At 38.1% G+C, this 18542-nt stretch overlaps 1 protein-coding gene across 4 annotated transcripts in view; it reads right to left on the bottom strand.

Moving 5' to 3' along the window:
• EXOC2 (exocyst complex component 2) overlaps nt 1–16750 on the bottom strand; it is a 124489-nt gene extending 107739 nt beyond the window's left edge. For 2 of the 4 annotated variants that reach the window (XM_027666298.1, XM_027666301.1), the window contains exons 1-2: nt 16637–16750; nt 2758–2913 (exon numbers count right to left, since the gene is read on the bottom strand). In XM_027666298.1, the coding sequence (XP_027522099.1) occupies nt 2758–2875 (118 nt within the window). In that variant the 5' untranslated portion in view covers nt 2876–2913; nt 16637–16750. Of the gene's footprint in view, nt 1–2757; nt 2914–5619; nt 5750–15812; nt 16006–16636 lie in introns of those variants that run through there. The other 2 variants (XM_027666299.1, XM_027666300.1) reach the window with 2 other exon arrangements.
• Nucleotides 16751–18542: the final 1792 nt, after the last annotated feature.

The following is an 18542-nucleotide window of genomic DNA, read 5'->3' as shown; positions in this document are numbered from 1 at the left end:
CTTAAATTAAGTAAATCAAGAACTAAGCTATAGCAAATTTTTGATCAGCTGCTTAGAAGATCCTTGAATCAATTATTTTCTATTCATTGGAAGTTCCAAAAGCTCTCAAGAGAACAAGACCACAAGATCCAATACTTCTGAAATGGTAGGAAACATTTGCCTGTACCTAAAAAATGCAACAGAAAGTTAAGTCTCTATTAACATTTTATATACCATACTAAATATAGTAATGGCACAATTTCTAGAGGAAATAAAGAGATATTGGAGGAGAAGTTCTGATAGTACAGGTATGACATTTCTTTCTCCAAAAAGAAAAAACTTCCCTTTATATAAAATTTAATTTGAACCTGTTGCATGGTACAAACACCTTTGAGAATATCATACTTGGGTTCTAGTTTTCATGTGCCTTTCAATAAATGGGCATAAGTAATTCTCTTATTGACACTTTCCAATTTTGGTTAAGCTTACATATGGACAATTTTACAATGCCTGCAAAACACAGCTGCAAATGTCTTAAAAAAGACAAACTAAACCTTGAAAACACAAATGTTACAGCGATCTCTTGGATTTTATTTTTTGTACCATGACCTATAGAGTCACAAATAAAAAGTTTATTTGGTTTCAAAGATACAAAGAGATCACTAGAAGGCATTCTCTTAAATGAAACAAAAAGCATTTTCTTCTAATATGAGATACTCTGTTTATATATAGAAAAAAAGTTTCTTGCTTTTCATTTTACTCTAATGCATCTCAAACCTTATAAACTTTATAAAAATCTCACTCAAACTCTCTTAACTCTTATGCCTACAAAGCCTCACTTTCACAAGTATTTCCACTCAAGTTACAGGGAATATTCACATGCTTAATTTAACCATTAAAAGAAATTTTTACATGTCTTGGACCTTAGTCACTTACTGGAGAAAGCTGACAATTGAGTTAATGAAAAAAATAAGGCAATCCATTTTTACCTCAAAGCATAAAATTATTAGCAACTATGTGTTCCTGTTGTTACTCTGAAGGAAACACAGGAAACATAAGAAGTTGATCAGCTGTAATACTGTTCAGGAGATTTCCTCCTTCTGAGAACCTAGCACTGATAATTTCTAGAGGATCATACCCATGAGGTTACTGAATACACAAGAAATACACAAATAAACAAGAAATATACTCACCTCAAACATCATCAGCTATTTGAAGATTTCTCAATAAAGAATCACTAGTGTACTGCAACTTCATCTAGCAGCTCAGGAAAATACTACTTCCTTTTTTGAGAGACAGCAAACTGAAGTGAAGTGGAAAACTGTAGTAGCTTATGCTTGGCCATAAAGCTCATTGTGGTGGCCATGAATGGAATTTGTGAATGTTCATTTACAGTCATGAAACGAAATATTTTTTCTAGCAAAGCCAAACAAAATTCCAATGGACTTCAGAGGAGTCATGATTCCACAACAAATTAGACAAATTGTCTCTAACATGACTACTAAAGTACATATATGCATAACTTACAAAAGAAATAGGGGAAATTCCAGTAGTTATAGTTAATTTGGATTTCAAGAAGATTTTACAAAGTCCTTCTTGAAAGGCTTATGAAAATTAAGCAGCTATAGGATATGAACTTCAAATGGCTAAACAGACACAGGATTACGCTAAAGGGTGTGTTTTGACTGAGGAAAGTTTCCACAGGATATATGCTGGGATCACTTATGTTCACTATATTCATAAATTACAAGATAAAAAGGTTATAAAGTTTGCTGATGATATTACCAAAAAAATGTGGAATAGAACTTATGAGACTGAGTGGATGCACTATAATGTAGGTGCTACACAACAGCTAAAATTCAATAAACAAAGACATGATGCACACAGGCAAAACCTTAAATTCACAGATGACAGGCTCAAATTCACTTCTAACCCTCAAGCATTAAATCATGGAACTATAGTAGACAGAACAACAAAAAACATTAGTTTCATACTTAGTGGAAGTTATATGGAAAACAGAAGCCTATGAAAGAAACACAAAACAAAAGTGAAAGTACAGTGTTATGCCACAGTACCTTCATATCCTGAACACATCATGCACCCAAGATGATGGTATTGAAACCAAGAGAGATTCACCAAAGAGCAACAAGAAGGGCCAAAGATACATGCAGAAAATTTAAATAAGCCAAGATGTTTCAGTTGGAAATGAGGCAATAGAGCAGTAATGAACAGACTCTATATGGTCAGGAGAATTAAACATCTTGCTCCCTCTTGCAAAAATGAAGTTAACATATTAAAATCAGAACAGCAATGGAAATGGTTCTTCAAATAATGTGTAGCCAAATCGCTTTGTCATATCTGTTGCAGATGCACAAACTGACTTTACACTAATTCAAGGAATAGCAACCCTATAGTGACCTTCTCAATATATTGAAAACACTTCTGGTAGGAAAGTTTCCATGCAGAGATTCTCAATGCCTGGGAAAGTAACAAAGGTCCATCTCATTACATCCACCCTCTTCTAGTACACTCCAATAAGCATTCACTCTTAGTGTTCACGCTCAGAACAGGATGTTGAGTCAGGTTAAAGGTTCATCTAGCAAGTCTGATTAGTTACACACTGGGCAGCACCCTTGAATTTCTGGATTCAAGCACATATTTGTGTAAAGGACATTTCTCCTACCATCCAACACAGATTCTACCATGCAAAAAAAATTATCTTCAATCATATCCAAAATGTTACATTCTTCAGTATCAAGAGGTTTCTTTTCAACTCACCTATGAGGTCTGTAGGCCCAGTCCCCAAATTTTCTCCTCTTATTGTCACTTTTGTCCATGAGATGCCTTCATTGGGAGAGATGCCAGTTACGAGTGGGGGCTGCCGTGCTCGAGACATGATGTCTATTCAGTTACTGAAATCTGAGCTGGTTTTATCTGTTCAGTAAGAAATAATAAATTAAAAACCCAATAGTTATATTATGTTATAAAAAGTTATTAAAAACTTTTCAATCTCTTCTTCTAAAATGGTAGAGAAACATAAATGTGAATATGGAACACCACTCTCAAAGCCTTTTTCTGCCACATAGTTATAAAACAATAAAAATAACTACACCCTCCTTGCATTTCCTTTTTTATAAATTATATATAGCTCCAGTTCTGAACTACAAAGAAAATGTATATTCAGAAAAATATGAAACATTTCAAAATTCTTAATGAAACTCTATACACACTCCAAATTACTTATGTCAGAATTCAAATGAATCTATTCAAATCTCTATTTGAAAGTATTATATTCCTTAAAAATATTAGAATTGTTAAGCTAAGCTAAGTAATAGACTATTTGGATAACTTCTCCATCAAAATTAGACATACTGGCCTAGACAGTTCCATGTGAAGAAGTCCCCAGCACTTATTTGTATAAAGCGTCAACATTTACATAAACTGAGAAAATTAAAACATGACTTACAGATATTACACTAGCACAGATCACCAACAAAACAAGTAATATCCCAACAGGTCAACAAAAATGTACATAAAATCACCGAAAAACCATTTCCAGAAGACTATTCCTTTGCATCTGAAATTAGGAGTCAACTCAAACCAGTTTAATTGGCTCTGGCATACAAACACCAATATGGAACACGTTATTCTGCCTACGTTTAGTTTACTACACAATTCATCATAAATTCCTACATCTTATTAGCAGCTTCCTTTGTGCAGCTCTGCAGCTATAAAGCAGCTATAAGAAGGTGATGAGTATAATCTGAAGAACACTTTAGTGTAAACAATTTTAAAAGTTCAGGTTGGTAAAAAGGTGGAATATAAGCCAAGCCTCAAAAGGCTTCTCTTATCGTTATTTTGAATCACGATGTATTTTCTATTTTTACTTGCAAACGGTCAATTCCATGAAACCTAGAAACTCTGTAAATCATCCTATCAATAAACCGCAGCACAGTTGCAGTTTCCAAGCATCCACAGTCAGCAAATACTAGAACTGAGTAAGACATATTTGTTTCAGCTGCTTCTGCATATAAAAAATAAATTAATTGTACCAACATACACCATGCTTCTACACAACCTCCCCAAATTTTTCAGTGTTACTAGCTAGATCTGACGTGTGAATCAAAGAAGTTCCCACAGACTGGTTTCTTTCTTCACATTCCAAAGTTGGAATGCACACTGAAAATGAAGATGGAAATTGAAAAGGTAGGAATCAGCAGGAAGATCTCACGGTGAAAGTAATCAAGGAATGCCACCAGAACAGTATCCTGTCTCTGTCTGTCTATACCATGGGTGCATCGCAGGTCACTTATAACAAAACTGTACATTTTTTTCTGATGCAACTTCAGAATCCACAGCCACACCTGAAGTCGGTGTGAAATGCACTCTGAATACAGGGAATACTGCACAATGATCTGAAATATTGAGGTCCTAAATAACGACCTCAATTCTATAGTGACATCTGATCTGAAATGTGTTTTTCAGTTTCACATATCCACAATAAGAGTGCTATCATGCTCAAACCTATTTTTGAAGACAAAGTCATCAATATAGAAAAGGCATCTAGATATTCTGAACATAACAGAACCACTAATACCTTCAGAGAACTTTTAAGACTACCTTTGAAGTGTGCAATTAAAAAGATACGCAAAGTCATGTGAAACAAGCAAGAACGTAGTAAGCTGCAGGATGTCAGCCAGGTCCAGTACACGAAGGAAGTCTGGTAGGAGCTCATGATAACATACACGATGTAGGTCTGGTTTGGTTTTCTATTTTCAAGTAGCAAACCTCATATTTCTTGACTGGTTGCCTTCATAACATTACAAACTACATTATGTGTTTAATAAAGCATTAGTTTCTATGTTTTTTTGCAAACAATAAATGGATGAAAAAGGAATTAAGTTATTCAGTATTGTATAACTTATTGTCTTATATGTAGAACACTGGAAATTCATTTTACATGAATCCAACACGAGACTAGAGAAGCCAGTAGTCAACACATGCAGTTTATAACGTTGTGGGTAGAACAGCACTGAAGGAGAGGACTGTATGAGTAGATTACAAAGAAATCAGCTGACAGTCTTATCCAGCTACGGAACAGAAAGCTGTGCTCCGTGCTTGTGCCCTACTCCTATTTCTTTCCCAGCACCGGCTTTTTGCCCTCCTCGCACAGAGACAGTCTCTGCCTCACTTCAAAACTGAGGCCAGGTTCTAGTCTTGCAGACAAACTGCTTCCTGCCCCTATCCTGTTGATTCTCTCTCTGACTTTTTATCCGTAAGTTAAAGCAGGAAGGGAGAGGGGTGGTACTGTTCCATTCTCCTTTCAAATCCAGACACCTTGGTAATTCCTCTTCTTTACCTCCCTGTTCCCTACTCCAAGCTGCCTTATCCAAGTAGCCCATCCACACTACTATTGATCCACTTCCTTGCCACAGGTGAAAATTCAAGACCCCATCTTCTGTCAACATTCCTCATGTCTTGTTTATTCCTATACAAGATGCACATGCACAGAAGCTCAGACCTTTCTGCATTTGAAGTTTCTTCTGGAGTCCTGTGCAAAGAGGATGTTAGAGAAGAATAAAGTGTCTAATTTTATCAAGAGAGAGGAGAACAAACTCCACCTATTCCTCATAATCTTACCTATGTAGTTTTCTGAGCTTTTCTCACAGATTTTCAGCAGAGCTTGAAGATACACAACAGCAGCAAAGAAACAGTGGTGCTGTGTCCTCACATGCACACCTAATCACCTTCTGCAGGAAGCAGCATCTGTCTAGATGCCAGTAGATCAACATAAAGCACCTATTTTACTTTTGAGCAATTTTTTTGGTAAAGATTTACATAGAATAATAATCAGTAATAGAGATGTAAAAAAGCCATCTTCAGGAACTTCAGGTAATGTGCAGAGGAAGAAACCTCAAGGAAACCAAGTAAAATAGGAGTTACTGTGGTATTATTTGGTTGACTCCCCTCCCCCCAAAACATTATAGTTCCCTTGCATTGCAGCTATTGCCTCTTTCAAAATACCTAAGCACACAGGTAATTGGTTTGTTTCAATACCAAAACTCAAAAGTAATATTACAACATATTGTTCTGGATTTCAGAAATTGGCACTAGATCCCCCTTCATGATGAGCTAAATAAATGTAATAAAAATGCTGAGCCTCCTGAAATCTAATATTTCTTCCAAAGTATTTCCATGCTTACTGCAGAATTGCTTTAAAATACCTTACTGGAATGAGAATACCACAGTAAATCTCAACACATTACAAAAGCACTATAGCACTGAGATGTTCTATTATTATTATTATTATTATTATTATTATTATTATTATTTTCAAACAGCAATTGCTTTCATTTATTTCAAAGGGCAAGGAAAGGAAATCTTTGGAATATGTCACTATTATAAATATCAAACAAATGCAGGGGAGCCTTCAATTCATTTAGAATATTTCTTCTCCTTATGACAAACATGTCAATAGCCAAAATGACTGAATTGCCTATTGGGAAGCCTAGTCAGTGTACTACTACTGTGTCCCAAAAGTAAGTTTCTAAATTTGTTTAAAAACATTTAAAGCAAACCTAAAAAAACCCCCCACCAATTACTTTTTCATTTCGTAAAACAACACAACCACCTAACTACAAGCTTTTGTTGCAATTCTATATGTTGCCCTAAAACATAAAATCTATTTTTACAAATATATATTATACATAAAATAATATTAGAAAAAAGTAGCCCTCTTCCTGACTAGGAGAGATTGCATAGACAGTTTTCTCTACAAGATATTTCCTCTGAGGAGTCAGGCTCACTGAAGAAGCATCAACAAGGCATTTTTTTGCAATGAACAATCTTCTTCTACGCTAACCAAGGTCTCTTTCCCTCTTTTTTCCTCCCCATTCTTTTCTTTTTTAGACTTCATTTCCTCACAGTATCTCCCCAACAGTTTAACATGGACAACATCTGTTTGACTGCTCCCATGATCTTGCCCATATTATTCTGTTATTCTGTCATAATTCTTGCTACGAATGTGCAAAGAGTTAGAAAGCCTGCGCAAAGACCACCTACTACAAGGCCATCTTGAAAAATGCCTTTCATAAACATATTTTTTGTCTTTACATGAGCTTCTTAAATAAACTGTCTTCTCACAAAGGTTTGGTAAAAAAAAAAAATATCCAGACAATTGTAAGCATTCCAAGTTTGCTAAAGAGAGGACACCTTTCCTTTTTATCCTAAGAAAAGCCCCTTTAAAAACAAATAATGAAGCAATGAAACATGGTCCAACGTAAGTGAAAGCACAAGTCTAGTTGGTTTTTTTTGACTTTTGTAAGCCTTCAGTTTAAAGTTGGTTTAAAAGAAGAGTTTTGAAATTTCCACATTCAACTTTCAATGGCGAACAGAAAAGATCATCATCATCATTCTGGAAGGATCACCAGAATACTAAATAAATGAAAAACAAAAATTCAGAATTGAAGCATATTACATTGGCTGGTAAGTTCAAATCCCAAAGAAAAACTACAAACATCATGAAGGCATGGAACTTTGGAAGGTGAGTAACAATATGGTGCCACCTTACAAATTTCACCAGGGAAATTTTAGGGAAAATTAGCAGCTGAATTGTTTTAAAATGGAGTTTCTGACTTCTAAAACAAAAACGGTTCCAGTGACTGGAAATTCAGCTAAGTTTTCAGTAGTACTTTGTCACAGACACTGAACCTAAAGGGTTTTCTCTCAGAGGAAGGCAGACTCAAGGTCAATGCAAGCGCCACAGTCATCTAGCAAACGGAATCAAAGCTGTCAAGAAGGGACGGAAGTAGAAGCCAATTTCTCATCATTGAGGAAGTCTAAGCTACAAGCAAGCATGCAAGTCTTCACATAGCAACTATTTGTTCTCAGTCACATATATGTAACTATACAATATAAAAAATTTTGAGGCAGGAACAGCAAAGCATCACCCAAGTGCAAATCACAATATGCCTCAGGTGTTGCTGTTTACTTTGAAAAGAAAACCAATCTGAAATCAATAGGTGAGTTACTCTTATCACACTACCATCACAGCATTAAATAATTTCCAAACTAAAAGATCTGTGAAATGCCTTTTAAAACAAGCAATAAATACTCAGATTCCAGTACATAGGTGATGGACTTTTCACCTTAAACTACACAAACCTGGGCTTCTAATAAGTAAGTCTAATAATTTGTTCTCACTAGAAAACTTGGAGAGTCCCCTGAGAACAACACACTATGACAGAGTCAGTGACAGGACATGGCAAATGACCCCAAGAAGGATGACAATGCAAAATGTTTCCTATATGTTTGTACTCAAAACCATTACAAACTGAAGAAAAATACTACTGCAACCTTTTCTGTGCTTTATCTTCCCAACAACATAAATTCAGACAGACAATCTACATAAACCAAGAATTAAAAGCATCCAAAAAGCAGCACTGTGAAAATAACTGACATTTATTGACCCCTCTGGAGATCTTCAGTGCCCTAGAATTTCCACAGCCTTCAACACTGCATTAATAATATAAGGTCCATTCCTGCAAGCCTGCCAGAAAAGACTGGGAAGTGAATAAGCTAAACAATGCTGAAATTCCAAGTGATATTAAGAATCTATGCATGTTTATTTAAATAATAAAAGACTTGTCAATTTAAACAAGAAGTGCTCACGAATCTTACATTTAGGGGGAAAGAAATTCTTCAAAACACCACTAAGCTACTTATAATGAAAAGATGAACAAACATAAAAAAGTGGGTAATTTCACTGTCACACAGAAAAAACAAAGGCTCATTTGTCTTGCCCTGTCATATCCGGCGTGTTGATTCAAGCCAATATTAACACTGACAAACACGTTAACTTACAGGACAACGCTACACGCCAAAAATCCGTTTCGATTTGGGAGGATGTGCGAGTTTTGCGACAGAAAGGGCAAATGACGAAAAAAGAAAATACTTGCAGTATTAAATAACATAACATGATACCCTTTGCTTTTTGAAAGGGCTCCTGAACTTCCCTACCAGCCACAAAGTGTGTACTAGAGATTTTAGTTTTAGGGTAGCCAAGCGATGAGCACAGCAGTTTTGCTTTCACAACAGCCATACTCGCATATTCCCTCGGTAACTCAGAGGTCCTGCTTTCCATAACCCAGCCAGGTACATCTTCATGGTGATGTATCTTGACAGAGTGAAAGCAAAATAACCACAGCACTCAGCGATGCCATTAACATTTCTGAGTCACAAGGGATTAAAAGGCTTGGACCCGAGGCAGATGCTGCGAGAACCCTGGCAGAGGAGTTCAGCCTGGGCTGCAGCTGCGAGGGATTGACACCGCTCACGGTGGAACCCGGCTCAGGAGAAACTCCGGGCACAGTTCCGGCATCCGAAATAAATTAAAGTAAACAGTGTTGCTCTCTCTCATCCACCCTGTTAGCAGCCTCTCGGTTGAGCTGGAGACCACACACCCAGACCACACAGCACCAGCTGAACTCACTCGCACGCAACATCTAGAAGCTGTCACTCTGCTGAGGTATGAGGAGGGAAGAGGGGGGTCGGAGTGCGAGAGTGTGTGTGTGTTTAGAAAAGCTGCTTGCTCTCTCCTCCTACCATTACAGCTGGTTATGTTTTGTGTGGTTGGGAAGGAGGGAAAGAAGGGAGGGATAAAAAAGGACCTATAAACCTCACTAAGAAAACATACTGGTCTTGGCCTTTTGTAGTAATGATTTGCACTCCTCCTGTACTAGTTTAGTAGCTGATGAAGGGCTAACAAAGCATCCATTTAACATCAATTAACCTTCTATCTATCACATGTCAAAAAAAAAAAATCTAGACTAGCATAAATCCATTTCCTTGTACATATTAAATGACAGCACCCTGTCAGTTACAATGTACAACATACCTATATACTGATCTATGTTTACATCAGGAGTTTTGAGATATTTATTTATTTGGAGAGGGGAGAGATTCCCCACAAAGAACAATCAACCACACAAATGCCCCTATGACATCAAAACGCTGATTTTTTTTCCACAAACATTCCACTGTAAAATGAAATTTTGTTCATTAGTATCATACACCGTAAACAACCTGAAGGAAGTTAAAGAGCCAACACAGAACACTGAGTTCGTAACTCATCAGCAAGAAGTAAAAATAGCAAACCACTAAAAATAGATTAAAAGGAACAATAACCTATAATACAGAGACTTTTAAAATGGGGGGTTTTCTTTGTTTCTTTTAGTTCAGAAGATCATTTCATCTGCCAATTATATCACCTGTTCAAACAGAAAAAGCTGAATAAAATGTTTGACTTATAAAATCTATTTTAGTTAGTGTACTTTAAAAAAAGATTTCCTTCCCCCTGCTCTGCTACCATGAACACACATACCTCCTCCATCAAACTCACCAGCACAGAAATTTAATTTAATATATACACAGTCTGGGCAGCCCAGAACCACAATCACATTTTCACTTCAGTTCAAAATTTTTTTACCTAAGTGACAATGACAATCTCCAAGTGCCATTATTAAACAAACCCATCAATACTACAATAACCCAAACAGCCCTATAAACTTGGATTAAAATGTTTTTGTTTGGGAAAGCTTCAAGAAAAAAATTCAAAAAAATATTTCACCTTATCAAATACATTATCAAAAAAGTTAGCTTTAAAGTTCCTTAACTTCACAGTGAAAATAAATTATTGCCCCGATTTATTAATTATATCATCATGCTGGTTTATACCAGTTCTTGAATGAACACTTTTGCTGGTATATTCAATGTTACAGCACCTATTCATTACCAACACTCAAGTCAAACCAATTTAAGTTTTCTGAACATCTGTTTGCTCATACTGAATTGCTAGAAAAAGGCAATAGCACAGAAGAAAATATAATTAAAGGAAGTCTGAACACAGATGTTTCTCCCCAAAATTTCCTCTACTTCCATTATAAATTATATTACAAATCCCCAGAAATTAATTCATCTCCTTGGGTAAAAGCTTCTGTATTTATTACGTGACACATCACTATAATCCAGCAATGTTTTGAAGAAAAGCCCTAAACATGTATATATAAACATATACGTAAAAAAAAGTCAACTCAGTTTTATACAAAACCATATCACAGATGGTCATAAATCTCCCATTACTTTCTAAATTCTCACAATGCACGTCTTCCTACATCTGCTTCTACCTCCAACATTCAGCAAAGTTTGCTTCATCCAGAAGTCATTATCCTTATTGTCCTCCAGTTAAGCCATTCATTCCTCTTTTCTTCTAAAGTTATTCATAATTTTCTGTACATCATTACAGTTAACAAGAAAATGGTAAAGAATCTTAATACCCTCATCATCCCTCAATCTTCTGTTATTCACAGGCAGAAATTTGAAAACAATACTTCAAGCATCAAAAACTTTCAAATATGTTTATTCAAATGCATTCAGAAAGATCCAGAAGTTCAGAAAAATAAACTAAATAAATCCCAAAGGGATGAAAATTTTTTTTTCTAGAGAAAAGAAACAAGACACCACAGATTTTTTTCTAAGCCCTATAACTACACACAATATTCTTTATAAAAACACTATATAACCACTGTAATTACACAGTTCATATAGTTGAAGTTTTAACTTGGGTGCTTATAGGTAGGACTGCAACACTAAATTTAATATCTGCCATGTGACTTTTTTGGTAGTTCCTTTTTTTTTCAAAAGTATTTAAAAGATGAGATGTGCACTTGTGTTACTGAGATTCCTGTATTATTCATTTTCTCTCCTAAACACCTCTTTCTGGCCTCTGCTCAGAGAAGTACTCAAGCCATATACTATAGAATCGATTCACATGGTCAAACACACACTCAAGTCTTGCCCTGAAAGACTGTGTGCACAGGTATTTTTCTAACAAAAGCCTGCTGTTGCCTTACATACTCTAAGTTTTCATTTCCACTCATGCATCTGAAATCCCTTCTCCTGTATGGAGCTATCATGCTTTTAGAGCAGTGAAGCTGTCTTTTGAGAAACAGAAGTTACTGAGCCTTCTCTGCTAATGAAAAGGAAACATAAGAGAACTCATTGGCTATACATACAGTTTCTTAATTTTTTTCCAAATATCCAATGTGCAACTCCAAAAAGCAGGGTACACCTGTTAAAACCACAGTGAGATTCGAAATGTCACAAGACTCACAGAATTCTTACATATAAAACTGAAAGTAATTGCTTTTTTAATTGAAACATTTTATGAATATGTCAAAAAAAATCAATTTAGTTTGTCCTCAATACAAAAGCAGGCATTTAAAAAGGAATTTTTGCTCAGCATAAGCCTAAATCTTTAATTAATACAGGCTTTTTAATGAACTTCAAAATACAGGGTACATTACTTTTCAGTTATCCACAAAGTCAAAGAAAAAAAATACAAGTCTAAATATACCTAAAAAACCCTGACTTATATTGTAATCTGATCCAAAGACACTTTTACACTGCCAGAGACCCCACTGGTTTCTGCACAATATAGCCTAAGGTCCACCTTTGAGAATTAAACTAGAAATCTGGGAATCTGCAGTTCCCTTAAGGTCAAGTGAAAACCAGATCCATTAAGGACTTGGTGTCTCAGAAATTTTGTTTTCCTTAAAAACAAAGCAAACAAAATTAAAAAGGAAACACAGGCTTTCACACTCATCACCAGATGCAATCACAGTATTTTCTAATGAAAATGCTGAACATACTGTCGGCAGAATAACAACCTCTGTTGATAAAAAAAGACTACACAGCCCAATTTATTTTGGGAGAAAAAGCAGTAAATGCTTCCAAAACAATATACAAAGTACCATTCCAAAGAATTTCTCCATAGGAGGGAGGAGAAGTGTTTGGTTTGGTGTTGTTTAAAATACTAAACATGTAGTTTACCTTTCCCTATGCAAAGCCCATAACATGGCGATCACAATGAAGTTATTTTCAGGCATTTCTCTCATTACTCAGTTTCTGGGAAAACTGCATGCTTCAGGTTTGTTGGGTTTTTTTCCCCCCTCCAGGAGATCACAAAAATGAGTTCTCTCTCCCGCCTTTCCCTTCTCCTCTAACTTTTGACAGAGAGAAAAATCCAACTGCTTTGGAACTGAAATGCTGAGTGAAATTCCAGAAAATAATTTCCAGGGTAAGCTACAAAAATTTTAATCAGCTAGATTTTTGAACCTCATACTTTGCAAGCTGTACACACAGACCTTTGCTTTTATGTTCAGCGCAGAAGATGAAACATCAATCTGACGTGACCGCTATACATGTGCTGTCTAATCATCCCTCATCCTCCAAGCACCTTTACAAACAAGATTCCCTCCATTACCAAACACCATATTTCTCCCCTGGGAAAAGTAATTTGAAAGACAATGTTGCACAGCCCAGATTTACAGAATGTAGGTGGTCCAAGACAGAAGGTCAAAGTTAAGCTGAAGAGCTAACATCTGACTTCTGCTAAAAGACAGTAATTCAGCAGTTTTCATATTTTGAACCTTCAGCTTACTTTTAAGTAGAGCAGTAGATTTCACTGTCTGAAAAACTCACATAGAAAATAAAGTCACTGTAACACGTACAGTCTTCTGAGTACTATTTTTCAGTCCATGATTGTAAAATGAAGTACTACTTATTCCTCCTGTGCAAAGTTTTCTTTGCCTGTTTGCTTAAGTAAATAGTGATCTATGGGTATTTAAAGTACATGCAGGTAGTCTCCCTCTGTGCTTCAGAGGCTTTTGTCCTGGAGTACAAAGCTCTAACTGTAGATTATTTTACAGAGACTTTCCACAGCTGTCAAAATTCACGTTTTTAAGAACATCGTTTATATTCAGTCTTCTGTCACCATCCTATTGAGATAACTACTTCTTTCTTTTCATATTCTTTTTTGGTTTTGGCTGTTTTGGTTTTTTTTTTTTAATGAAGTAGGAAAGCCGAAAAGCACAAAATAAACAGAATTAAAATAACTCAAAACTGATGTTTTAAGTACAGTGCTTAAGACTTACTGAATTTGCAGCTAAATGTACCAGTACATTGAAAGAAATTGATTAAGTATGGTTTAACATAATGTACCTAGAAGTTTTCATCACTAAAAGAGGTCACTGCCACTGCCTCTGCCTCTTTAGTCAACCTACTTATTTTGCTTTAGTCCAGCTTCTCTGGGAAGAGCAGCATAATAAAGAAAGGACTATCAGTGGATAGAGTTTCTTTCTAATAGGACCTCAGGAAAACAATTGGTGGATTACATATTTTAATGCCTGTTTTTCCCTCAGATCTTCTCAACAACTAGCAAAAAAACCCTCGCTCATACTCACAAGAAATCCTACAATTTAAAAGAAAATCTGAATACTGCAGATTCAAAAACACTTAGTGAACAATACCTTTTGTACTGAAGATGAAACAGTTTCTTCACATAACAATATCCACTGCTCCAAGGGCAAGGTGAAAAATAATTTACTTTAAAGACTTATTTTTTTCATTTTTTTTTAATGTTCGTGATTTAGAATTTACATGGTTGGGTTTTTTCAGAATTCATTTGAAGTATTCATTACCTTAGACCACTATTCAGCTCCAAAATACGATAAAGCAATTATAGGACTAAAAAAACCCACAACTATCAAGTCTGTAAAAATATTGTAATTTATTGAACAAAGGCCATAAAAACACAAGACAACTTTAGATTTTGTTTTAAAAAAATCCAGCATAAGTTTGATGGATAACATGCTTTTAATTGAATAGTTTCACCTCTGGCACATCCTAAAAAAGTTATGTTTTCCATAGAGAAAAACGTTCTTACCGTTACAACTTAAAATAAGTTTCACTGAGTTAAGTCATACCATTATGATGAAAATAACTGCATCTGTTTTAAGTGATGTTTCAGACAACAGAAATCCCATCTTAGTAAAAACATTGTTGTCCAAGAAGTGGGCATAAATCACAAAAACTGTAAACTAAGCTATCCATGGGAAACAAATCAGCAGCAGGGCATGCCTTTTGCTGCTTCTTGCTGGATCAGTGCAAGCTGTGATAAGATGCTATCAAAACAGGGAAGCAAGAATTACAGAACTTTCCTTCCTCAGCTGAGCAAAAGGTAAAGGAAGAAAACAGACCTGTTTTCCTAAGCCATAAGTTTGTTTATTTGCAAGCCTTTAACTGTTTTGACAACTTCAGCAAAAGCAAAAACAAAACAAAGTTTATAGTAATGAAATGTGCAGAAATCACTAAAGGAGAAAAGAGACTGTTTACTTGTTTTAAGAACGCTGGAAAAGCCTGGAAAGTTGAAATAAGATTACTATTTTAAACGAAACTTTAAATAATGAATATTTGGAGTTTACATTTAATCTGATGTACTGTCAGATCTAGAATGGCTTAATATTTCACTGCCTTTTGATTCAAAACTTTTGAGACTATGGCTAGAAGCTGTTAACCCACAACAAGCAAGTGAACTGCAGGAAATAAAGAAAATGAGGAGAAAAAAAATCGAGGAAAAGCTGACAGTGTAAGAAGGAAGACTATGTTGAAAATGAAAAAATCCCTTTTGCAAACAAGATCATCCCAAATTTCAGATATCTACCCCTTGCTAAGAGATCATTTTCAGGTTCCTAATTAGGATATAGAAGAACCAAGGAGGAAAGACATTTGGCCATCCAGCTCATGGACCCTTCTGTACTGTAGGGCAAATGAGGGAAAAATATAGAACTGGGCAGGAAGCAAAAAAAAAAAAAAAAAAAAAAAAAAAAAAAAAAAATTTAAGTCAAAGAAAAGTGTAACACTTCCAGATAGATCTCAATGAAAACAACCATCTCTCAACATGTATATGTTATTTCGATTCCTTTCATATTTCTTACCCTGGTACTTTCCTACTGCACTCGCCTAAGTACCCACGCGTTTTTGGGGAGTTCTGTCTGAAATTTGACGGTACCATTAAATGCGAAATTAAAAAAAAAAAAAAAATTAAAGCCCAATCAGTCCTGCAAATAACCAGCTTTCCAGAGGTCAGACCTCACCTCTCCCTGCCCCCCGTTCCGCCTACTCCCTCATCCAGCACACCCACGGTTCACTGGTGTGAACTCGACCATCTCGGAGAGGTTGGCCTCGATGATCTCTGAGGTCTTTTCCAACCTAATGGATTCTGTGACTTCAGACAGTCTCAGACCAGCCCCGTGTCCCGGAGCAGCGGGCGGGCCCAGAAGCCCCCACCAGGCCCTGACAGCCATGAGGAACAGAGGCAAAGCCCAGGGAGCTGCTGCTGCCGGGCCCGACCTCTGGCAGCCGCCGTCACCCAGCGGGGCACCGTGTGCCCCCCGCGGGGGTCGCAGGTGACGGGAATTTCCCCGCCCTGTACTGTCCCCGGCCTCCTGCCAGGGCGCTGAGGGAGCACGGGAAAGCTGCTGCAGCCGGGAAGCCACCGGGTAACAGCCGGAGACCAGCGACGGCCCCCGCACCCCAAGAGCCACCGCCGACAGCTCCGTCCACCCCCCCCCGGAGCCGGGGCGGGGACGCGGCGCTCGACCCCGCCCGGGGAGCGGAAGGCAGGGGGAGGCCGAATGGAGAGAGAAGAGGGGAGGCCTCCGCCCGGGGAAGTGGTGGTGGGGGGTAAGGATCTGGAGGTGCCCCGCAGCGCGGGGCGGGGGGAGCGGGGCGGAGGCCGGGGCCGGGGCCGGTCACTCACCGCCCGCCGCCGCCGCGATCGCGTCCGGCACCTGCGCCCGGCACCGACAGGCGCCGCCAGCCGCCGGCAGAGCACATCGATGGAGCGCGGAGCGATCGAGGCGGGGAAAGCCGCTCCCGCCCCCTTGGAAGCCTCCAAAATCCCGCCCCCTGGAGGCCTCATCTCCTCGGAAGTCCCGCCCCCGCGCTCTCTCGTCCTGTACCTGCGTTTTTCCCTCCTGCCCTCGTGCGGGGTGTTCTAGAGGCGTCGGGAGTTCTGGGGTTGGTCCCTTCGTGGATGAGGAGCAACAGGAAAAAATAAAAGCTTGATAATAGCAGCGTTGACAACAGCTAGGGACAACGACGACAGGACCCCGGGGGAATGGCCTGAAGTTGTGTCAGGGGAGGTTTAGTTTGGGTATTAGAAAATGGTTCTTCATTCCAGAAGGTGATGGAACAGGTTCCCCAGGGAAGTGGTCACAGCACCAACCTGCCAGAGCTCAAGAGGCATTTGGACAACACTCTTAAGCACATTGTGTGATTCTTGGTAATGTACTGAGCAGGGTGAAGAGATGGACTTTGATGATCCTTGTGGATGGGTCCCTTCCAACTCAGGATGTTCTGTGATTCTGTGAACAACGACAATAAATGATAATAAAACCACCCCCTAGCACTGTCCCTGCGGGCAGAAGCTCACCCAGAAGCATGGGCACCCCTGTGGTGGGGCTGCTCAGGGAGGTCGTGGAGTCTCCCTCTCCGAAGACACTCCAAACCCACCTGGACACGTTCCTGTGTCACCTGCTCTAGGTGACCCTGCCTTGGCAGGGGGTTGGACTAGGTGATCTCCAAAGGTCCTTTCCATCCCTAAATGTTCTGTGATTCTGTGAGGGGAGGGCCTGGGGGTGCTACTACTGTGGGTGGCAGAAGGAAGGGTGGCAGAGAAAGGCGCAGGCACAAGCAAGCGGGCAGTGCTGCCAGCACCCAGTAAGGCAAATCCTTCCTCCTTTTCCTGTGAAATAGTAAAAATGTTTCTTAACAAACCTGCTGTCTGTCTGGGGGGCCTCTGAACACATGTTCTTTTCCTTATGGAAAGGGTCAAGAGATCTGCTTTTTCGCTTTTTGCTAGTATTGCTTGATATTCAGTTGCAAAAGCCAAGTTCAGACAAAATCTTACTGGGAAGGAGAGGAAAAGCAATGAGAAGAAAAAAACACTGAAGAATACATTCCTCAGTTTTGCCAAATCCAACCCAAACCAGAACAGTAGTGGGAAAACAAATTACCTTTCATAAAACAGTAAAGAACTTAAGCACTATAAAAAGCATTAAGGCCAAGAAACACAATTTTTCTCACTTTTTTCGTATGCTATACCCACCCAGGTTAAATTAATAGTCTGTAATATTTCATCACATGAATAAACAACACTTTTCTGACTCTTTCCTCTAGGCTTTGTAAAACATTACACAGCATCTTTCTAGGGAAAAACAAGTCAGCTGGTTCCTATTTTTTCTCTAATTATCTCCAAAGTTGTAACCAGTGACTCTGCAGTTTTCTTCTAATATCCAGTGCAGAAAATGAGCTCCTCAGTTCTCCAAGAAAAGTTATCATCACATTAAAAACACAGTGTAACTATTTGCCACCCATTTCAAACTTATGCTTTTCCTCCATGACATCTTGTTTGAATTTTTATTTGGATGCACCAAATAAAACCACTCTTTGAAAGGTTTGACTGCTGCAGAAGGGCCCACATAGTGCAGCACATATGTGGGTCTCAGCCATGCCCAATGCTCTCTGAATATCTGAGAGTAGATACCTGTGCCCATAAAGTCCATTGACTGCAGTGGGAGTCCAGAAAGGGAACTGTCTAACCACAAGGTTTTGTAACAAACAACCATGAATTTAGATTCAGTTCAAGTGACAAACTTCAGTGC

The sequence above is a fragment of the Corapipo altera genome, unplaced genomic scaffold (assembly GCF_003945725.1).
Source record: "Corapipo altera isolate COAL_440 unplaced genomic scaffold, ASM394572v1 118, whole genome shotgun sequence".
NCBI lineage: Eukaryota > Metazoa > Chordata > Aves > Passeriformes > Pipridae > Corapipo > Corapipo altera.
Note: the sequence above shows the minus strand (reverse complement) of the source record. Positions and strands in the feature narration are given on the sequence as shown.